The sequence below is a fragment of the Sesamum indicum genome, linkage group LG1, assembly GCF_026168435.1.
Source record: "Sesamum indicum cultivar Baizhima isolate 11 linkage group LG1, ASM2616843v1, whole genome shotgun sequence".
NCBI classification, from domain to species: domain Eukaryota; kingdom Viridiplantae; phylum Streptophyta; class Magnoliopsida; order Lamiales; family Pedaliaceae; genus Sesamum; species Sesamum indicum.
In genome coordinates this window covers 17,850,208-17,869,744 of record NC_142657.1, presented here as the reverse complement: position 1 = coordinate 17,869,744, position 19,537 = coordinate 17,850,208, and the positions used below count along the sequence as shown (strand labels likewise).

At 34.6% G+C, this 19,537-nt stretch overlaps 2 protein-coding genes across 4 annotated transcripts; both read left to right on the top strand.

Annotated features, from left to right (window-relative positions):
- Positions 1–3,102: 3,102 nt before the first annotated feature.
- Positions 3,103–10,927, top strand: LOC105166081 (uncharacterized). 3 transcript variants are annotated; one of them, XM_088877914.1, is made up of 12 exons: positions 3,103–3,881; positions 5,146–5,179; positions 5,889–5,968; positions 6,059–6,118; positions 7,246–7,356; positions 7,437–7,514; positions 7,625–7,714; positions 9,044–9,213; positions 9,306–9,426; positions 9,810–10,088; positions 10,174–10,269; positions 10,366–10,927. In XM_088877914.1, the coding sequence occupies exons 1-12, from the start codon at positions 3,549–3,551 to the stop codon at positions 10,798–10,800; spliced, it is 1,887 nt and encodes a 628-aa protein (XP_088734040.1). In that variant the 5' UTR covers positions 3,103–3,548; the 3' UTR covers positions 10,801–10,927. The 3 variants fall into 3 exon arrangements, with proteins under 3 accessions (XP_088734040.1, XP_088734043.1, XP_088734037.1); XM_088877917.1 differs by having other exon boundaries at positions 7,243–7,356; positions 7,634–7,714; XM_088877911.1 differs by having other exon boundaries at positions 7,243–7,356.
- Positions 10,928–12,504: 1,577 nt separating this feature from the next.
- LOC105166074 (DEK domain-containing chromatin-associated protein 1) lies at positions 12,505–19,520 on the top strand. The gene is made up of 11 exons (XM_011085296.3): positions 12,505–13,241; positions 14,142–14,175; positions 14,953–15,032; positions 15,124–15,183; positions 15,747–15,857; positions 15,936–16,016; positions 16,138–16,212; positions 17,799–18,309; positions 18,671–18,768; positions 18,855–18,885; positions 18,979–19,520. Exons 1-11 carry the CDS (start codon positions 12,735–12,737, stop codon positions 19,128–19,130), a joined length of 1,740 nt encoding a protein of 579 aa, XP_011083598.1. The 5' UTR covers positions 12,505–12,734; the 3' UTR covers positions 19,131–19,520.
- The last annotated feature ends 17 nt before the right edge of the window (positions 19,521–19,537 follow it).

The window sequence follows — 19,537 nt, the reverse complement described above, 5'->3', positions numbered from 1 at the left end:
AAAGGTATTTAGATCGTAAAATATTTATTTGACCTGCAATGAGTCAATTGGTGATATATATATATTTTGATTTTTTTATTTTTTTCCTAATATCAATATATTCGATAAATTTTAACTTATAAAAAATATATTTATTAGACAAAAATATATATCAATATATTAAAAATATAATTTTTCATTCTATTTACGAATGCCCGAGCTGAAACAACTTAGTTTACATATATTACTTTGCATATTGCATAGATATAACTCATTCAAGAACACAAGCCAACTTTTATTCATAACCAAATTCCGATCAATAAAAAAAAATAGATGTGTGTGTTCTATTTTTCTCCGATAAATTACTTTTTATGTTGTTTTATTTGGAATATTCAAAATATTGAAATATATTTCGTTAGAAAAAATGATTGTTTATACATCGTTTCTATTTCAATTTGATTCATCAAGTTAGTCAAATCGGTATATTATCAACCTCATAAGATAGTTTGACTAAAAAAATTATTGACTTATTTATTTTATTAAATTAAAAAAATAATTACACAATCAAAACTTTATTTTCTTATTAGCAAAAATAAGGCAATTGGATGGGCGATTTTTGGGAACTATTTTAACAATTTTTATTTAAGTAATATTATCCAGATGAATATAGTAAGTATACGTTTTGGGTACATGTATCTGTTGTACTTACCAATTATGTTAAGTACTGGTTTAACAACTGAACAGATACCCACAAACCATTTAGATAACCCATGTAGTTGGGTGGCATATTGGATGGCGACTGTGAGACCAACTTCTGAAGGTTGGTCTGAAACGTTCCAAGTTAAAGGACCTTGAGACTGAGTATCGAGAGTCTTATTGAGACTTGTCTGAGTATCGCATTAATTGGATGAGTGTTGTATTTTATTGGCGACAAACATTGGACGTCTATACAATTTCAATGGGTTTAGTTGACAAGGTAGTCAACTGTAAAAAATGACTCATCGGGATCATCATATGGAAGCCTTGAAGGCTTGATCGATATGTCTTGAGTCCCTGGCTCCGATAGTACGGGAGTAGTTTTCAAACTTGAGAAATCATGGCAGTCACGTATATACGATGACTATATATTGGATTTGTGCTATAGGTGATTGTGTCGCAAATATAATCATTATAAGCCTTGTCTAGTGCAGCCGGAGTATGTAGCGAGGACAGTTAGTTTCAAGAAGATGATCCATCCCTTGTCAGTATGTGACAGATATATCTCCTATGCACTTGAAGATACGTTCACGCCTTATAAACCTGTGGCCACAGTGGTTGACTGAATAGGAAAAAGGGACACATATTTCGAACAATTAAGCATAACACAGTCTCAAGTATTAAAGTATAGACGTCTGATCCAGGATGGGAATCGACACCAAATTTCATGCTCTAGATTAAGACCGAGAGACAGTAGATGGAAACACCGTACCTATATGGACTCGGGAGCCTAAATGTTCACACGGACATTCACATAGTCTCTAATACCATGGACCGTTGCTAAATGGTCACCCATGGTAGTGGGCTTTCTTGATCAAGAACGATTAATTAAATTGGATTTAATTAATCGAAAGTGTTGGACGCTAGCCAAGTCTAGCTGAAAGGTAAAACTGAAGAGTCACTCACAAATCATCGAGAAAGAATAAGAAATTAATTTGGAATTAATTCCATAAAGTGTAAGTAATTCGATTACTCACACATGGGGTCCATTAGATATATAACCCACGATTAAATTAATTGGATTAATTTAATTGGGCTTGTCTTTATTGATTAATGAACTAGTTGATAATTAATAAGAGACATTTTGGATTTGTGTATTTAATTAGATTAAATACCTACTAGGCTTAATTAGTTGGATTTTATTAAATTAAATTTAATTAAAATTGATTGGGCCTTGAATTTACTTTATATAAATTCGGCCCACTAGCAAATTGATACCAAGAAATTATATTTTAAAAAGACATATTTGGCTATAATTAGTACCCTCTTTATATGAAATGATTGGATCATACCATATAGTTAGAAGGGTGACCTTATAGGTGAGTAGAATGTATTAGACACATTTCTTCTCATCTATACAAGGTGTATATATATGTATTTTGTGTATAATTATTTAGGAAATAATTACACAATATACAATATATAAAAAAATCTCTCCATTCCCTTACTCCCCCCCCCCCCCCACTTGGTGTCAGTTTGGCTTTGATCCTATCTAGCAAAGGGATCAAGGCCTCGTTCATTCCGGTGTAGTATGGATCATATTTGAAGGATTCCTGTATTGAAATTTTGGGTAAACAATTTTTATATTCTCCTTTTCACACTACATCAAACGTCTGAAAACACTAAGGGTACATCACTTGGTTTGAACGATTTAAGTTTATTTTTTTACTCTATTTTATTATTTTCACCCCTCGCTTCCGCTAGTGTGACCCGAACCGATCCGTTTGTCCTTTCATTTATAAAATGACATATTCTAAGTCCTTTCAATTTTTGACGACATATGATTATTGAGATATTCCAGAATATGAGTAAGTCTACAATACTACTTATCGTATCTCTACGTGTCCTGGTCGAAGTTTGATATCACGTATTCAAAATGATATGGATTAGCCACGAACATGTCAGATACAAGAATACCAAAATGCTAAGATCCTTCAAATATATCTACACGTGGGGTTGCGGACCATGAATAATATTTGAAACAATTGATTGTTTTTTCTTAATTAATAAAACCTTTTTTTGTTAGTACAAAAATAGTTTTGTTCGTGTTGCTTTTTTGAATTTTTAATAAAATAAATAAATTATTTTTTTGATTTGTAATAAATTAATTAAAAGTAAATATAAATTTTTATTAATCTTTTCTACTAATATTGATAAATTCGATAAATTTTAATTATAAGAGAGATATTTTTATAGACAAAAAAAATATCGAAATATTAGATATAAAATTTTAAATTATAAGAAGTATATACGTAATTATGTGTAATATAGGATGGATGCTGTAATTATCTCTGAATACAATCGTATTCGGAATATAAAATTAAATCCAGAATAGTCATTGTTTTATTGTTTCTCCTTTTTCTAAGTCTAGTTCTTCACATCTTTTATTGTTGAGAAAATCGTAGTTCAAGAACGAGAATGGCATTCGATCGTCGCTTTGCATTTGAGCGGAAAGCTTAGTTAACACATACGCGCGAATTCTACCCGCCATTCTGACCTATATAGTTTGCCCTGAATTCTTCCTTCACAACTCGTTTCTCACTCAAAATTCTCTTCATCTACAGAGCGAATTGATAGTGTACGAATCCCTCCCTACTGTCTAATTCGCACCAAGATTACTCCAAGATCCGCGGATTTAGTATGCATACACATGCATACGTTCAGATTTTTAGGCATTCATCGTGTTGTTAAATTTCGAGGAGTTTTATGGCTTTAGGGTAGGAGACCACGGAGTTGTGCGAGAAGCAAGGAGGAGGAAGTTGAAGAGAAAGGAGGAAGTTGAGAAAGACGCTGGTGAAATAGAAGCGGACAAAATGGGTGAATGTGAAGAGAATCGAGGAAAAGAAGAGGGATCGGGAAAGGTGGAGGAGAATGAGGGGATAGAAGAACAAGATGAAGGAAATGTGGAGGAAGTAGAGGAGGAACAAGCAGAGCGAGAGGGCGAGGACGGACAAGATGAAGGAAAGAAAACCGAGGGGAAAATCGTAAAGAATGGATCAAAAAAGGAGACGAGAAATGAGATTGGAAGGTTACCGCCAAGGACGCCTGTGATTGAGAGGCCAAGAAGGGAGAGGAAAAAAGTGGAAGTAGCTACGGTGGGTGTGACCGCAAGGCGATCAACCAACAAGCCTTTTGCCATTGAGAAGGTACTATGATCACCATTGATTTTATGATCTTTGGATGAAATTGCAGTGTGCTTTAGATGATTATTTATTGTGTCATGAATATTCGGCATTGTGAAAGGAAAAAGAAAATGGAAACATACTTGTTTTCATAGTTTCGCCTTAAATAAATAACACAAAGACATTATGATTCGATTAAGAGTGTAAGAATTTTGTGGATTAAGAGTGTAATTAAGTTGTATGTAATTAAGATTTTGTGTAAGCTAAACTTCGTTGACTAAGAAGATTCGGCCTGTGTAACCACAAATAATGCATGGCATTGGTGTATGATAGATGGAAAATTGCTAGGCTGTGTTTGAATAGGTTGCTTGGGCAAAAGGAATGTGAAAGACAAATGGTTGGAAGTATTTCTTGTGGTTAAAGCGTTGATAGTGCTGATGGTATGGTCCTATCTTATCATGAAAGGATGTTTTCTGCCCTGTGTATATGTGGAGTGTTCAATAAAAAATGGAAAAGAACTAGACTGGAATATTTGACGTCATGGTTGTATCCATTTTCAGGTGTTATCATTTGCTTGGAGTAAATGATGAATTTTATTTTGATCGAGCACTTTTCAGAGACACTGTAATGTGACTTAGTGTGTAAAAAGGGAGAAAGAAGAAAATAAGAAAGGAGTTTTTTTCTCTTTTTGGGTTAAAGAGTTTTAATCTGAATAAATTTAACAAAGAGGAACTTTGTTAATGTGATTGGTGAGTAAAATTGATTGTTCTGAAGATAAACGAAGATCTTGTTTGAGAAAATCTCAGAAGTGAGATGGTGGAACATTTTGCCTTATGGATCAATTGTTTATGGGTTTTATTTAGTTCATGATGAAATCAAAATTAATAACCCCTTTCTGGAAATGGATATTTTCTGCAAATGGAGATGGAAAATAAAAGTAGATTGAAATGCTTCTTTCTTGGTACTTGGTTCATCATGAATTTCATTCATGATGCATGTCTTGTATGATAACAGAAGGATTATTATGCCGTACATTGCAGTGCATATTTTTGTACCCGCTGGAAACGGATATCTAAAATGGTAAAGAGAAATGACTCCTCTAATTATATTCCCTTAATATATTTTCGACACATATGAATCACAGAAAGGAATCAGTATTTTGTTGCATGCTCTTTGTCTACTTCTGTATTTATTTCTCTTGTTCTCCTTTTCTATGTGTTGGGGTTGGGTGGGAGGTCTGGTTCTCTGGAAATTCAGACAGATAACTATATTGATTCTGTGGCAACAGGGTCAAGGTATGCAGCTTAAGGACATCCCCAATGGTAATACTTTTACCCACTTGAATATGCATTTTCTTTTGGCAAATCAAGAAGTATATTCATTTGGTTTTTGGATTTTCTAGTGGGTACATTGTCATGTGTGATTTCAGTTCTAGATCATGCTATTTATTTAAGATGGTTGTTCTGGAATTTGTAGTGAATTTACGGTGGTGGTGCTTTGATTAGGAGTATTTATTTATTGACATTGTTGTGTTAGACCTAATTAGGAGGATTGAGAGGATCGGTTAGCAGTCAGTGAAACTACTCACATGCATAAATTGTTACAGACTTCCAATATTCGCTTATACTCAATTCTGGTAGTTGTTAGCAGCATCCGGTTGGAATTTTGTCATTTCATTGAGATTTACTGATCAAATTGTATTTCCCGAGCATTTGAAGTCCTGTACGTGTTATTGAACAAATATTGTTGTTGGGTTTCATCTTTTACTTCCCATCATTATTTTTCAACAGCTTAAGATATGATGTGAACACATTATAGGGGATATCTATTATTGGTCAAGTATGGTGCTTGCCGATCCCTTTTCTGGCGAAACATGTCTAGGAGATTACTTTACCGTTGTTCCTCAGTGTCCTTCGCATTACTGGTGTCTGGCTTGTTGGTTCCATTGATACTTTATACAGTGATAAATTTTATCGGATATCCTGCTTTGAGAAAATGAGCCCCTTTGTTGTGATCTTATGAAATTTTCAGTGGCTTTCAAGTTATCCAAGAGAAAAGCTGATGAGAACCTTCAGCTTCTTCACACCATTCTTTTTGGCAAGAAAGCTAAGGTTTCTTTTGAGCTATATTGTTCTAAAGGAGCATCTTGTTTAGTTGATTTTAAGCATTTTCTGAAGTCTAATTTTGGCATCTTTTCTTAGGTGCATACTCTGAAGAAAAGCATAGGACTCTTTTCTGGTTTTGTATGGATTGAGAATGAGGTAGGCGTCATTTTCTTCCTTATTCTTTTTTTAAGTTTGGTAAGATACATCGTAACTACTGTTGCTGTGTATTTGTGTTAATGCTTAAATGCTGAAATGAGATATTAAGACCAAACTTTTCTGCAGTGGTTGAATTCTTGATTCAAAGTTTCTATTATTAAAAAATTCTAGCTGTTTGATGAGAATTTCATGCATAATTATCAGAAACTGAAAGATTAAATTATTTCTTGGAAAGAGCTTTATTATAACTAATTAATTCCTCAACTTATCCACCATCACAATCTCACCTAGTAATTTCCATGCACTGCAGGCTGCGTGATCTAAAATTGAACTGTTTTTTATGGCTCAGTGATATATGATGTCCCAGTCACAGTCTGTAAAGCATATGTTTATGATATATACCCTTTTTGGAACTCGCAGACTCAATTTTGTTTGGTTAAGCTTATATTAAAATAATATTTAACATCTTATAAATTTTAGAAGCATGTTGTTAATGTAGCAACATATGTAATAAGCTGAAAAAGCCTAGCTAAACAACCTTCTAAAGAAAACGTGGCAGAGTATCCAAGAGATAATATATATAAAAATAGAAGCTGAAATATTACTTCTTCAACCTGCAAATGGAATTCAAAATTGTCTAAGTTGGAGGCTTTTTATGTAAAATGTATAGCATTGTGCTAAGGCAGAACAGGGATTCAAGATAAGTTCAAAACAAGAAATGAAAATCTATAGAAATTTCAAGAGTTTTGTTGAGTTTTACCGGTGGCAGTACTTATGTATTGCTGAAAATTGGTCAAATATGTTGGCTGGAGAAATCTGGGTGAAGCCATGGGAAAGATGCTAACAATGAATTGTTGAAACCTTGTATGACAGATTTGACTATGCTCTATTAACAGAAGCATGTTTTGCAGAAAAGAATCCTTTTCCTTCAAAATACATTTATTATTGCCTGTAGTTTGATCCAGTTTCATTCATGAAGTTTGAGTCAGGTGTTAAATTGCTCCAACACCTGAAATGCCAAAAAGTAAATACGGATCTTAACCAAATGCAAACATGAGAAGTTAGTTGGTTTACTTGTTTGTTCAAAGAACCCAGATGATGATTATTCTTCTCGACATCTTCAGCAGGACAAGAAGAGGGCTAAAGTGAAGGAGAAGATTGACAAATGTGTAAAAGAAAAATTGCTGGATTTTTGTGACGTCCTTGATATATCAGTCAATAAAGCTACTATAAAGAAGGTAATGTTCCATAATTATCTATTACGGCATGGAATTTATAAAATGTGCAGTAATCTTACTCGTGTCAATTATTTATCCAGGAAGAACTCTCCTTAAAGTTATTGGAGTTCTTGGAATGTCCTCATGCTGAAACAGAGACCTTGCTAGCCGAGGAGAAGGTAAATCTATATATGTTTTTGTTTTTGCATGTGGGTGCCTGTTACCTATTTTTTTAAATGTACATGATGAATCAGTTTGGAATTAACTGTACTCATCTCTTTCATCAAAGCAACTCAAGGGTAAGAAGCGGAAGAGGAGTACTGGCTCACCAAGCAAAAGCCCAAGTTCTTCTAATGTGATTCTACGGAAATCTACAAAGGTTTTCTCTGTTTTTAACCTATAGGGCTAATTATAATGAACAACAGTTGTGGGATAGTGTTAGTTTGACAGACTGAGTGTCTTTGCTTACTCTTTTTTCATAGCACTACACAATTTCATGAGTTTTGGTAAAAATAACCGTAAAAAGATCTTTCACATGCAGAGAAAAGAATCGGTTGCTTCCTTTTTGGTTGTATTTTCAGAATATTTATTGCATTATATGTTTCCATCTTTGTGAGGTTGAAAAATTTGAGAGTGACATGTTGGAAATACAGTATGCTAGGTCATCTTAGGTAACACGCAAGTTCATATGCAGAAGATTCCGTTCACCATGTTGACTGTATGTGTCCTATGGTATTATATTACATATAATTTTTTTCCTCATGCATTTCTTCCTTTTTCTTGTGAGGGGGGAGGGGTACGGGTGGTGAAGGTATGTAGGTGCAATCTGATTTCAGAAATAGAATTGCTATTATCTTTGTGGTCCTGACTTGCAAGTGTAGAAAGTATATCTTGTGAGCCTATTCAAATTGGCCCAAACTAGTTTTGTCGCATACATGCCTCCAGCTTATGAGTTTACACCTTCAACTATCAAAAACCTATGATGGATATATGACACTGCATGTGAGAGTGACTTGAAATGGCTGGTTATGGTTTAATAATCTTTGTGATTGTCTCTTCTATAATATTTGTTGGAATTTGCTTTAGGTTTCTATTTTTCACTGCTCTTATCTGACAGAAAAAGAAATTGGATTTTGAATCTGGGAAGAAAAGGAAGTCCACAAAATTTACAAAACCCAAACCACGTCTTTCTCCCTTTTCTTTCTAATTTGATATTGCTAACTCGATCAATACCATTTTATTAGAATGATGTTCCTCTAGTGAATTTCACATCTTATTGTTGGATTAAATATTGAACGCAGACCCCTCTGCAGTCACAGGAATATAGACTTATTTATAGTTGAAGTATATATTGTAACTCTGGGTAAGTGATTTCTTTTTCTTAAATTATAATACGTTTCAAATTATATCAAATAATTTGAATAATTTTTTTCCCCTTTGCGATGGATTTGCAATGGATGGAGGTGAAGTTATGTGCTGACATGCTTAAAAATATGCAAAAATGACTAAAATGTTATTTGACTGCTAGGATACATTATTTCAAATAGACATGACTACAGTACACTATTGTGACTTTATTTACTTCTTTTTATATATAATGCTTATTTTTCTTGCTATTGTATCGAATGATGCAATAGTCATTGCTTCACATAAGTATACGACTTACTTTTCCCCTGTCTCTCTCTCTCTTCTGCTCTGTCAAGATCAGGGTGGTGTTGCACTTGCTCCTCCTCCAGTGTCAACAGTTTTGCCTTCAGGACCTGCAGTGAAGGTGCCAGTGGATATTGAGCCGCCTACTCCAATATCTGGTACAATGTTGTTGGCCACAGTGAAGGGGTCAACGAGCCAAACCATTCATGTTACTCCAGACTCACTGAGGTAAAAGTACATTGCTTTATGATATACATTTGTGATTTTCTTAATATTAAATTATTCAGACCTGTGACTAAGTTTGATTTAAGTTTTTCCAGTGGCCAGCCTAATGTAGTCAAGACGATTGGATCAATCATCTCTGGTTATTTCCTAGGGGCTTGGATTAGCTACAACCAAGTGCCAGTGGAGGTTCGAGATTTTTGGTTTCGCTCCTTCCAGGTTTGTAAATTTTGATTAGTCAAATTATTTTGCTTTCTGTGAATCCATTTTTCCAAACAGTTGGAAAGTGTTCAAAAATGTAGATTTGCTTGTTTTTGCCATCTTGGCCTATTTTGAAATTAACATATAAGACTTACTTTTATATATATACATATATATTTATATTTTGAATATCAGGACACATTTCCCCTTTCCCATGCCAAATTCAAACGTCACATGATTACATATTTACCTTTATATATCCCAATACACTTCACTTATCTCAAACTGCCTCATTCAACTCCACCATTTTTACAAAATTGTTGGGAAATAGATATCGAAGGAAGGGTTACATATCATAGTTCCTCACTCCATGACATTGCTTTTCTAATTATTTTGTGTAGAAATTCTATGCATGGGATGTCTCTGATACTGTGGAAATGAGGAAAATGTTCGACAACAAGGCAAGGACATGGATGAGACAAACACTGTATCGTGCAAGGAGAAAGGGGCAGAAGATGTCTTGGATATCTAATGAGTATTGGAGTCAGATGCTATCAAACTGGGCCAACAAGGGTTTTCCGACGAGCCAGAAGAATGAGGCAAATCAATCAAACATCCCCTCTGCATGGGTAGCATGCAAGAATGGCTCAGCTCTGACGTCTCAAGATAAATACCAAATGGTGAGGAAATATATTTTATTTATCTACATTTTGTTCTTAAATATCTTTTCTCTTAATCAATTATTTCTGTTATAAATTCTGATAGGAGGAGTTGCGGATGCTGTCTACTCGTCTCGAGCAGTTAAAGAGAGCCTGGAAAAAGGACGGCATATGGAATGGTCCACTGGCAGAAGAAATATTGGTACACAGATGAAATTCTTTATTCATCCCATTTATTTATCTTATTTTTCTAATAATGTGGTAAATAATGTTATAGATGTTATTTTCCTAAATGTAGGAAGCTTATCACGGGCTATTAGAGGAGTGGACTAATCAAGACCCCAGTTCCGCAGAGTCAGTTGCTAGCGCCAACATCAATGACGCTGACATCCAGCCAAAGGCAAATGATGGAGATAACGATGATAGGGTGGTTAAGTCGAGATCCAAGCCTAAGATGGTAACACCCTGTGCTCTTGCGCTCACTACCTATCAACATTCACAGGCGGAGGCCACGGATCAAAGGCTTGGAAGTCTTGAAGAGAGGATGGAAGATTGCTTCCGGATGTTGGAAAAGGTAGTGAGTTTTTGCAGACATCAATTTGGTGCTGACTGCATCCCTCTGGACATCTTGGCTCCTTCTGCCAAGCTACCATTGCCCGGGCCATTTCCTCCGGTTGATGCTGCAGATAAGGATGAATCTGATCGGACAGTTGAGAACACAGATCACAAGTAAGACTTTGATGGTTGTGTAATTATCACATTAGATGTGTTCGTTTTTTGTATTGACTAAAATTTGACAGTTATAATATACTCTAGCTCAACCATATATGATTACAGCGGCATGTCCGTTCTTCAGCACAGCTATTTCTATCGAATTTCTTGCTCTTATTGTCAAATTTCAGCAATGGAACGTTTTTGTTCGTCAAAAATATTTACGACAGTAACAAATATTATCAAATCTTCATTTTACTACAGATGATTATTGAAGAAATTTTAGTTGCAAGTAGTGTTTGTTTATGGGAATCCATTGCAATTTCATATCTTTTCCACTTAACCTATTAATGTTAATTTACTTCTACAGTAATTTAAAATATTGTAATTGACCATTATAAAAAAAAACATAAGAAAAGTTGTGCGAAATATAATTTTATGCAGAAGCATGTCAATTCATTTCATTAATTATAAATTATAGTAAAAGATTTTGTTTGTCTCCTATAGAAGATGTATATTTTGCATATTGATGTATGAATCAGAGGGCAATAATACACTATACATTTCTTTGTAATATATGTTAAATTCGAATGCAATGATTTGGATTTGAATAAAAATTTTATAGAAATAATTCGATATTCATCAATATTTTATAAAATATAATTCAAAATGAAGGTTAAAATATTTTAAAATATTATTCAAACAAATTCAAAGCATATATTACTAAAAATGTGAAATCTTTAATTTCAAATTTATCATTTTAAATGTAGCCATAATAAATATTTATTTAAAAACATGCCTTCGAAGATCGTGAGTCGGCTCATAAGCTTCTTTTATTTTATTATTAACATTATAGCTCGATTAACATGTAATGAATATCATCATATTTATACGTATCATGTAATGATACAATGAAAAATCTATTAATAACAATAGTTACAATGATAATAGCATTAGCGATGAAGATAATAATATGAAAATAGTTAAAAATAAGATTATTTTTTCAGTTGTCGTGCGTGTATAACAAAAAATACTACTAGTAATAACATATAGTAATTGTTTTCAATACTTGCACTTTTTATATAAGTAAATGTAAATCATGATTTGAGCTCGATAATTATAACAAATTAAAAGTCAAGCACTGGCTAATGAGATAATTCAAGTCAACCCGCTCCTACGTAAGTCTGGATTATCATATTTGGGTTCAATGACAGACTTTAATTTTATGAATCTAGTCAGAATTCAAGAGATTCATCCTGTATAACATTTAATCAATATATTTAATTTGTTAAATCAATTTTTGTAAGTTAATCGAAGCTGGTGCATGGCTGTGTGGTCTTGGATGGGGCAAGATAGTTTCGGATCAAATTAAAGACAAGTCGATGGAGTTGATGAGTTGCTAAAATTAAGCTAAGTGGGTTTTGAGTCTTACTCAAATTAAATCAAACATATTTCAATCTCATATTAGGTAGCACTCAAGAAAAAAATTATTAGATATGTAAAAAACAAAATCAACCAAAATTTAAAACATATATATATATATATACATATTTTGTGTAAGCTTGTAATACTCTGATGTCAAATTCAGATAAAATTGGTCTTAAACAAACTTTTGACACACTAGTGTATTGTACACGGCGCTACACTGCTGGTACTTTCACTTTTTACGGAAAATGGACTGTGGAGTGACACAAAGCGCCCGGGTAAAAGATATGCAGATTTCAGCCAAAAATTTCAAACCTCATGGCTCCAAATGTACCCGCCTTTTGACCCAAATATTTTGCCCTAAATTCCTCAATTACCAACTCATTTTTCACTCAGAATTCCATATACCCACATAGTAAGATCTCCTACTTCCTGTTCTGCATCAGAATTGCTCCAAAATCCTTGTGGTCCGCTATACGTAGACACGTATAACTGCAGACTTTTAGGGTTTTGTTAAATCCTGAGACTTTTATGGCTTCAGAAGAGGAGACCACGGGTGGGACTGGGAAGCAAGAGGAGGAGGACCCAACTGAAGTTGAGAAGAAAGGAGAAGTTAAGGAAGGTGCTGGTGAAGTAGAAGCGGAAAAAGTGGGAGAGAAGGAGGGGAATCAAGAGAAAGAAGAGGGGAACGAAGAGTCGGAGGGAAATGAGGAGATAGAAGGACAAGGAGAGGGAAATGCAGGGGAAGAGGAGGAATTGAAAGAAGAGCAGGAAGATGGAAAGGGGGATGAGGAACAAGCAGAAGAGGGACAGAGCGAGGACGAAGAAGATGAAGGAAAGAAAACGGAGGAGGAGAAGACTGAGAAGAAAACTGTGAAGAAGAGATCGAGAAAAGTGAACAAAAGTGAGACTGGAGAGTTACCGTCACCAAGAACACCGGGGAGTGAGAGGCCAACGAGGGAGAGGAAAACAGTCGAAAGATTTATGGTGGGTGGAACTGCAAGGGGCTCCGCCAACAAGCCTTTGGCCATTGAGAAGGTATCATGATCGCCATTCGTTTCATAATCATTACTACGAATTGCAGCTTACATGATAGATAATTCTTGTTTGTATCTGAAATGCTTGACACTGAAAGAGGAAATAAAAGGGAAGGTATTCATGGTTTTGATTTGAATAAGTACATATCAACGGAATTGTGTTTATGTGATGTAGAGTGAAAAAAGATTAAATGGTATGTAAATCAAGATTATCTGTAGGCAAAATGCAGTTGACTTGTAAGTTCTGGCTATCTTATAATTGAAAGTGATGGACTCTATTGGTTTGCAGCTTTGCTGGTTGATTTAAATAATTGTGATGTGAAGTGATTTTATTAATATGACTGAAGAGTAGTGGATTTTCTTGATGATAAATGAAGATCTTGTGTGAGCAATACTTGAGTGGTGAAAAAATCTTGTTAGTATTTGAACAGCTATGGAATCTTTTTGCCCTATGAAGCAAGGAATATGGCTTTTATTTGATTTGTGATAAAATAAAAAATAATACTACTATATATCTGGAATTGGTATTGGGCGAGATGGAAACACAAGTAGATTGAAATACTTTTTCTTTTTCTTTTGGTATTTAGGTCAATACCATGAAATTATTTATGTTGCGTTCTTGTATAACAAGGAAACAATTTTAGTGTGGTGTGTTTGCCCTGCCATTTATATTTACCCCTGAAAATATTGGCATATAAATTTATCTAAGCGAAGTGGTCCTTAAATGACTCTTTCCTATTAATTTTCTGCTCAACAGGAACCACAGAAAGAATTACTAGTGTGTTGTGTGTTTTTTGTCCACTTCTGACTCTGTCTCTCTCTGTCTGTGGATGGGATTGGAGGCAATGTTGAGGTTATTTGGATTTTCTGACCAATATTTATATTGATTCTATGGCGACAGGGTCGAGGCACACAACTTAAGGACATCCCAAATGGTATGATTTTCATGTCCACACTTGAATATGCATTTTCTTTTGGAGGATAAAATGAAATGGGGCAAAACCTTGTTTGGATTTAGCTACTACCTTGTCATGTGTGATTTTGGTATCATGCTGATTGGTGTAAGATGGTCCTTCTGGAGCTTATAGTACTTCTGTAGTTCTGTTACAGCTGCTGTGCTTTGATTAATGGCTACCTGTTTATTGAGGTTATCATGTTGTACCTTAGTGGATGAAGGTTTGAGAGGCTATTTGGTAATTACAAGTTTACTTACATGCATAAAGTGCTTCTGGATGTCGAAACGTTTGATTATTTATATTCAATTCTGCACATTATTTCTAGCATTATGCAGGAGAGATTTTCTTGTATCCAGTAGGAGGTTCCCTGTACTGTGTTGTTTCTCTTTAGTCTATGCTTACAAATTTCATGTATAACAAGAGTTACCACTCTTTACAGATTAGCAGTTTGCCAGTTGTATTAGGATCTGATTTAATTGTATGTAGTCAGCATTTCAACTTTATCCTGAACAGGTCACAGGACATTAAATTTGACTAGTTTAATCTATTACTTCCTATAATCATTTTTAAATAGCTTGAGATATGTTGCGAACTCATCATATGGGATGTATAGGAGAACACTTTACAGTTGTTCTTCCTCGCCCTTTGCATTACTGGTGTCTGTGACTGTTGATATTTTATGAAGTAATAATTTTTAAGTAGATATTCTGTTTTGAGAAACTAAGTCCCTTTGCTGTGATCTCCTGAAATATTAAGTGGCTTTCAAGTTGTCCAAGAGAAAAGCTGATGAGAACCTGCAGCTCCTTCACACCATTCTATTTGGGAAGAAAACGAAGGTTTCCTTTAGCCGATACTTCTTTCAATGAGCATTTTATTTGGTTTATATTAAGCATTTTCTGGAGTCTCATTGTGAAATCTTTTCTTCAGGTGCACAATCTGAAGAAAAATTTAGGCCTCTTTTCTGGTTTTGTATGGGTTGAGAATGAGGTAGTTATTCTTTTCTTTTCCTTTTTTCACCTTTTTTAAGGTTTCATTTCTCAAAACTTGAATCTGAAGCTGAAATGGGTTTGATTTAGATGGTTTCATATGATATACAACATAGTGCTAATGTAATCCAGGAACGGTTGCTAGGGAGATCTGGCCATCTTACTATAACCATGCAAGGATGGGGACAACTCATTGCTGATAGTTAATACTACTACTTGTCCATGTTCTAATAACTGAAGTATGCATAGAGAATACTGGAGGAAGGGAATGGGTGATGGTTGTTGTGCCTACGGTGAATTTTATCAGGCGACTTGTTAGATCCATGACAAGACACATGCTATTGTCTGTAGTTTGTTCCAATTTCATTTGTAAAGTGTTACACGGATCTTAATGTCCACTCCACCTGATTATGTAATTATTCAGATGTGAAATCAAATGCAAATAGATGTTTGCTGTCTGCTTGTTTATTCAAAATAATGCAATACACGTCATTGTATGTGGCCTGAGTTACTTTGTGATTGATCTGAAATTAATTAGTTTCCTCATGCCTTCCGCTTTGGCAGGAAAAACAGAGGGCTAAAGTCAAGGACAAACTTGACAAATGTGTTAAAGAAAAGTTGTTGGATTTCTGTGATGTCCTTAATATTTCAGTCAATAAAGCTTCTGTAAAGAAGGTAATGTCTTACAATTAATCTATTATGGCATTTATGGAACATTCATTCATCTTATTGATATCAAATAATGTTATCCAGGAAGAACTCTCTTCAAAGGTATTGGAATTCTTGGAATCTCCTCATGCTACAACAGATACCTTGCTTGCTGACAAGGAAAAGGTAAATCATCTATGTGTTTGATTTTCTGTTTGTTGTTTCTGTGTGTTAAACTTTTTTATAATTGTACATGGATTATTTTAATTATTAAGTGGTCTTTTCTCTTTCATCACAACATCTGAAGGGTAAGAAGCGGAAGAGTAAGGGCTCAGCAATCAAGAGCCCAAGTTCTAATGCAACAACTGGGAAATCTACAAAGGTGTGCTGTTTCTCTTCCTATCATGTAGGACTAGGCATTATAGTTGTCGAATGAGGAAAACTTTTGTTTGATAGATTGATTAGGATTTTGTAGCACTGCACACAATTTGATGACAGCATCTTAAACACATCCAGGGCTTCTTTTTCCCCCTTTTAAATCGGTACTCTTATGTTCATTTGACATGCAAAGCCAGAGGTCTTACGTCTACGAAAACTTAAGGTCATAGACTGTTCTTCTCCTGTTGGCATACAGAAACTTTCTTTGCTGAATGATTTCCAGCAGGCGCTCTTTTTTAATTATTCTTGGTTCTTTCTCCTTTTTTTTCAGTTTATTTACTCGCCAGCTACAATAATGACTCAGTATATGATATTGATATGAGTTTGATATCAGTTTCATTTATATCCCACAGGTAGAATACTGGATAGAACAATTTAAAAAAGTTTAAAAATACAATTTGGGTTGGATTCAACAATGCACAAAAGCATGATATTTTTTGTGTTAAAAATGTCGTCATATAGGCTAAATACAACTCAAATTGACATCAATAAAATACCAAATAATCATCAATGTTTAGAATTTGAGGGTGTCTTGATCGCTTCTTTATTCTACTATTCATATTCTTTTCTATATAAATGAGAACATACAGTTTCTAAAATTCAACAAAACTATAGAACAGATTGTTGCAATTAAGTGCTTATGATAATCCGTGTCACAAAAATTTTGAACTTTACAACATTGATATTGTTTATACAATGGAAAGTAAAAAGTAAACTCATTTAACATGTTTTAACTGTTGATTTTATTACTGGGCAGTAGTATTTTAGTTGAAAGGAGTACAGAGATTTTTTGAAAGATACAGCATTAAGAAAAAATTAGCTTTCGATGTTTATCTTTTTTTTTTTCAATATGATCCAGTTCTCCTTTAATATGAAGAAGCTATCTAGATTAAGTGGATAATCATATGATCTCCATGCTGTACCTCATCCATTTTTCTTTTTAGTTATTGTTTCTGCATACTCCATTGTGTTATTCGCTATGTAGAGGTGTGTATCCTATAAAAATTTAATATCCTTATCCATGTGTACAACTACCTAGCCATATCCTTTGCCTAATAATGTATGGTTCTATTTTCCGAAATATCTGTTGCCTTACAAGATCCATCTCTCTCATGGAAAATTTCAGGGTAACATGTTAAAGATTATGCTTGGTCATGGTTATGCAAAATGTACATAGGCAGAAAGCTGTACATTTACCATGCTGCTTCTGTTGCTGTGATGTTATTAACCTTAAATTTCTATATTCGTGCTGCCTCACTTCTTGACTTGCAAGTGAAGAAGTAAATATGTGAGACTATTTGCACTTGGCCCAAAACAATCAGCTCACAGTTGTCATATAGATTGCTCCTGCTTGTGAATTGACACGATCACCTGTCAACACTATGTGGAATAACTAGATTTGGTATGACACTGTATAACAGTGACATGAAAACTTTGGGCTGATTATGATAGTTTATGTATTTGTCTCTTGCATTATGTGCTTTCAGTATTTAAGGTTTATATTTTTCGCTGCTCTTATCTGACATCTAGAAGCAAAAATTGGATTCTGAATCTGGGAAGAAGCGAAAGCATTCTACTGATGACGAAGATGATGATAAAAGTGAACCTTCACACAGTGAGGCTGATCAGGATGATGACAATTCAGATCCTGGAGCAGAAAGTGACCAGGAAGAGAATGACTCAGAAGAAGAGACAGATGAAGATCAAGATAAACCCGAAAAACAGGTGGTTGTTGAGAAGGGTTCTTCTAAGAGAAGTGCAAAGAAGGATAGTGGTAGCAGAGGTGTGAAGCCTAAGGCTGTTGGTAAAGGGAGCCCTTCTAAAGCTTCCAAATCCTCTGGTAAATCTAAAAAATCACCCAGTTCAGTGTCAAAGAAAGAAGCTGCTGAAGCTGAATCAAAGAGTAAAAAGAAGGCACCCTTGAGTAAGAAACAAAAAGTTGAGAAGGAAAGTGAAAAGGATACTAGTACACCTGCAAAGGGTGCATCTTCAAGTAAAAAAAAGTCAACCAAGTCCTCGGCCAAAGTTTTGGAGGAGCAAGGTATTACTTTTCAATATTGGATTATAGATCAAGCTCTTAATAATGAAATGCATAGAGGGCAGTTTTTTGGTGGTGGAGGATGTTCATCTTATATGCTTGAACAATATCTATTTCTATAATTCTACTCTTAGTATATTTGTGGCACATTCACTCGTCAGTTTGATAACCATGCTGCATGGAGGTAACTTCCATAATTTGACCCTGAACTATATCATAAGGTACATTCGGTAGAAATTATGTTCGACATTTCTTGATTCTAGTGAATCTTCACTTGTTTCTTTCCAGAATTGCCAAGTTTAAATTTCTGGAATATGTATTAAACTGTCTCATGATTCTGAGTTGAAGTTTTTGGAATTAATAGGGGAAGAGAAAAATAGCAAAGAAGTTGAGAAAGAGCCCACCACAGAAGAAATGCATGCTGTAGTAGTGGATATACTGAAGGAAGTAGATTTCAACACTGTAAGTGTGCGCTTTTGTCATTTATTCCATTTTATACTTAATACTTTGTTTTATTATCTACAATTTATGAGTTTCTTCGTATGCAGGCAACACTATCTGACATCCTCAGACAACTAGGTACAACATCCCTATTAGCGCTTGTTGCTACTACAAGATTACTTCCAAATCTTCATTTAAACTTGCTGACTATTTTGAGTGGGTGTTTATCAGGAAACCATTTTGGGGTAAATTTGCTGCATAGGAAATCAGAAGTTAAAGCTATAATTACTGAAGTAATAAATAACATGTCTGATGATGAAGATGAGGACGCGGATGCGTCTGGAGACGAATCAGGAAAAGATGGAGGGGATGATGAGGCTTAGATTCATCAAAGAAGGTTTCCCCTACAATTGGTGGTCCGCAATATATTAGAGTTTGATTGCCAGTTATCTCAGTAAAAGATCGTTGATCTTGGACCTTCAAGAGTTCCCTGAAAGGGCCGGTATCATCATATACATTTTGTTCTTATAATATGCTGCATTAGCATTCAGATTTTGCTCCCTTGTAGCTGTACTTCAATTTTCTGAAAGTATTTTGATAAATTATAGAGGGCGGGTGGGTGATGTGCAAAAACTAGGAATTATATGCTCTGTAATAAATGTGAAATATTAGTAGACCCTTTGTGCTATCAGTAGCTCCGTCATGTAAATGATCTAACATAACAGTCTTTCGACCAAAATTGACAAGATGAATTATTTCTTTGAACATGTAAACTGTCGTATTTTGATGC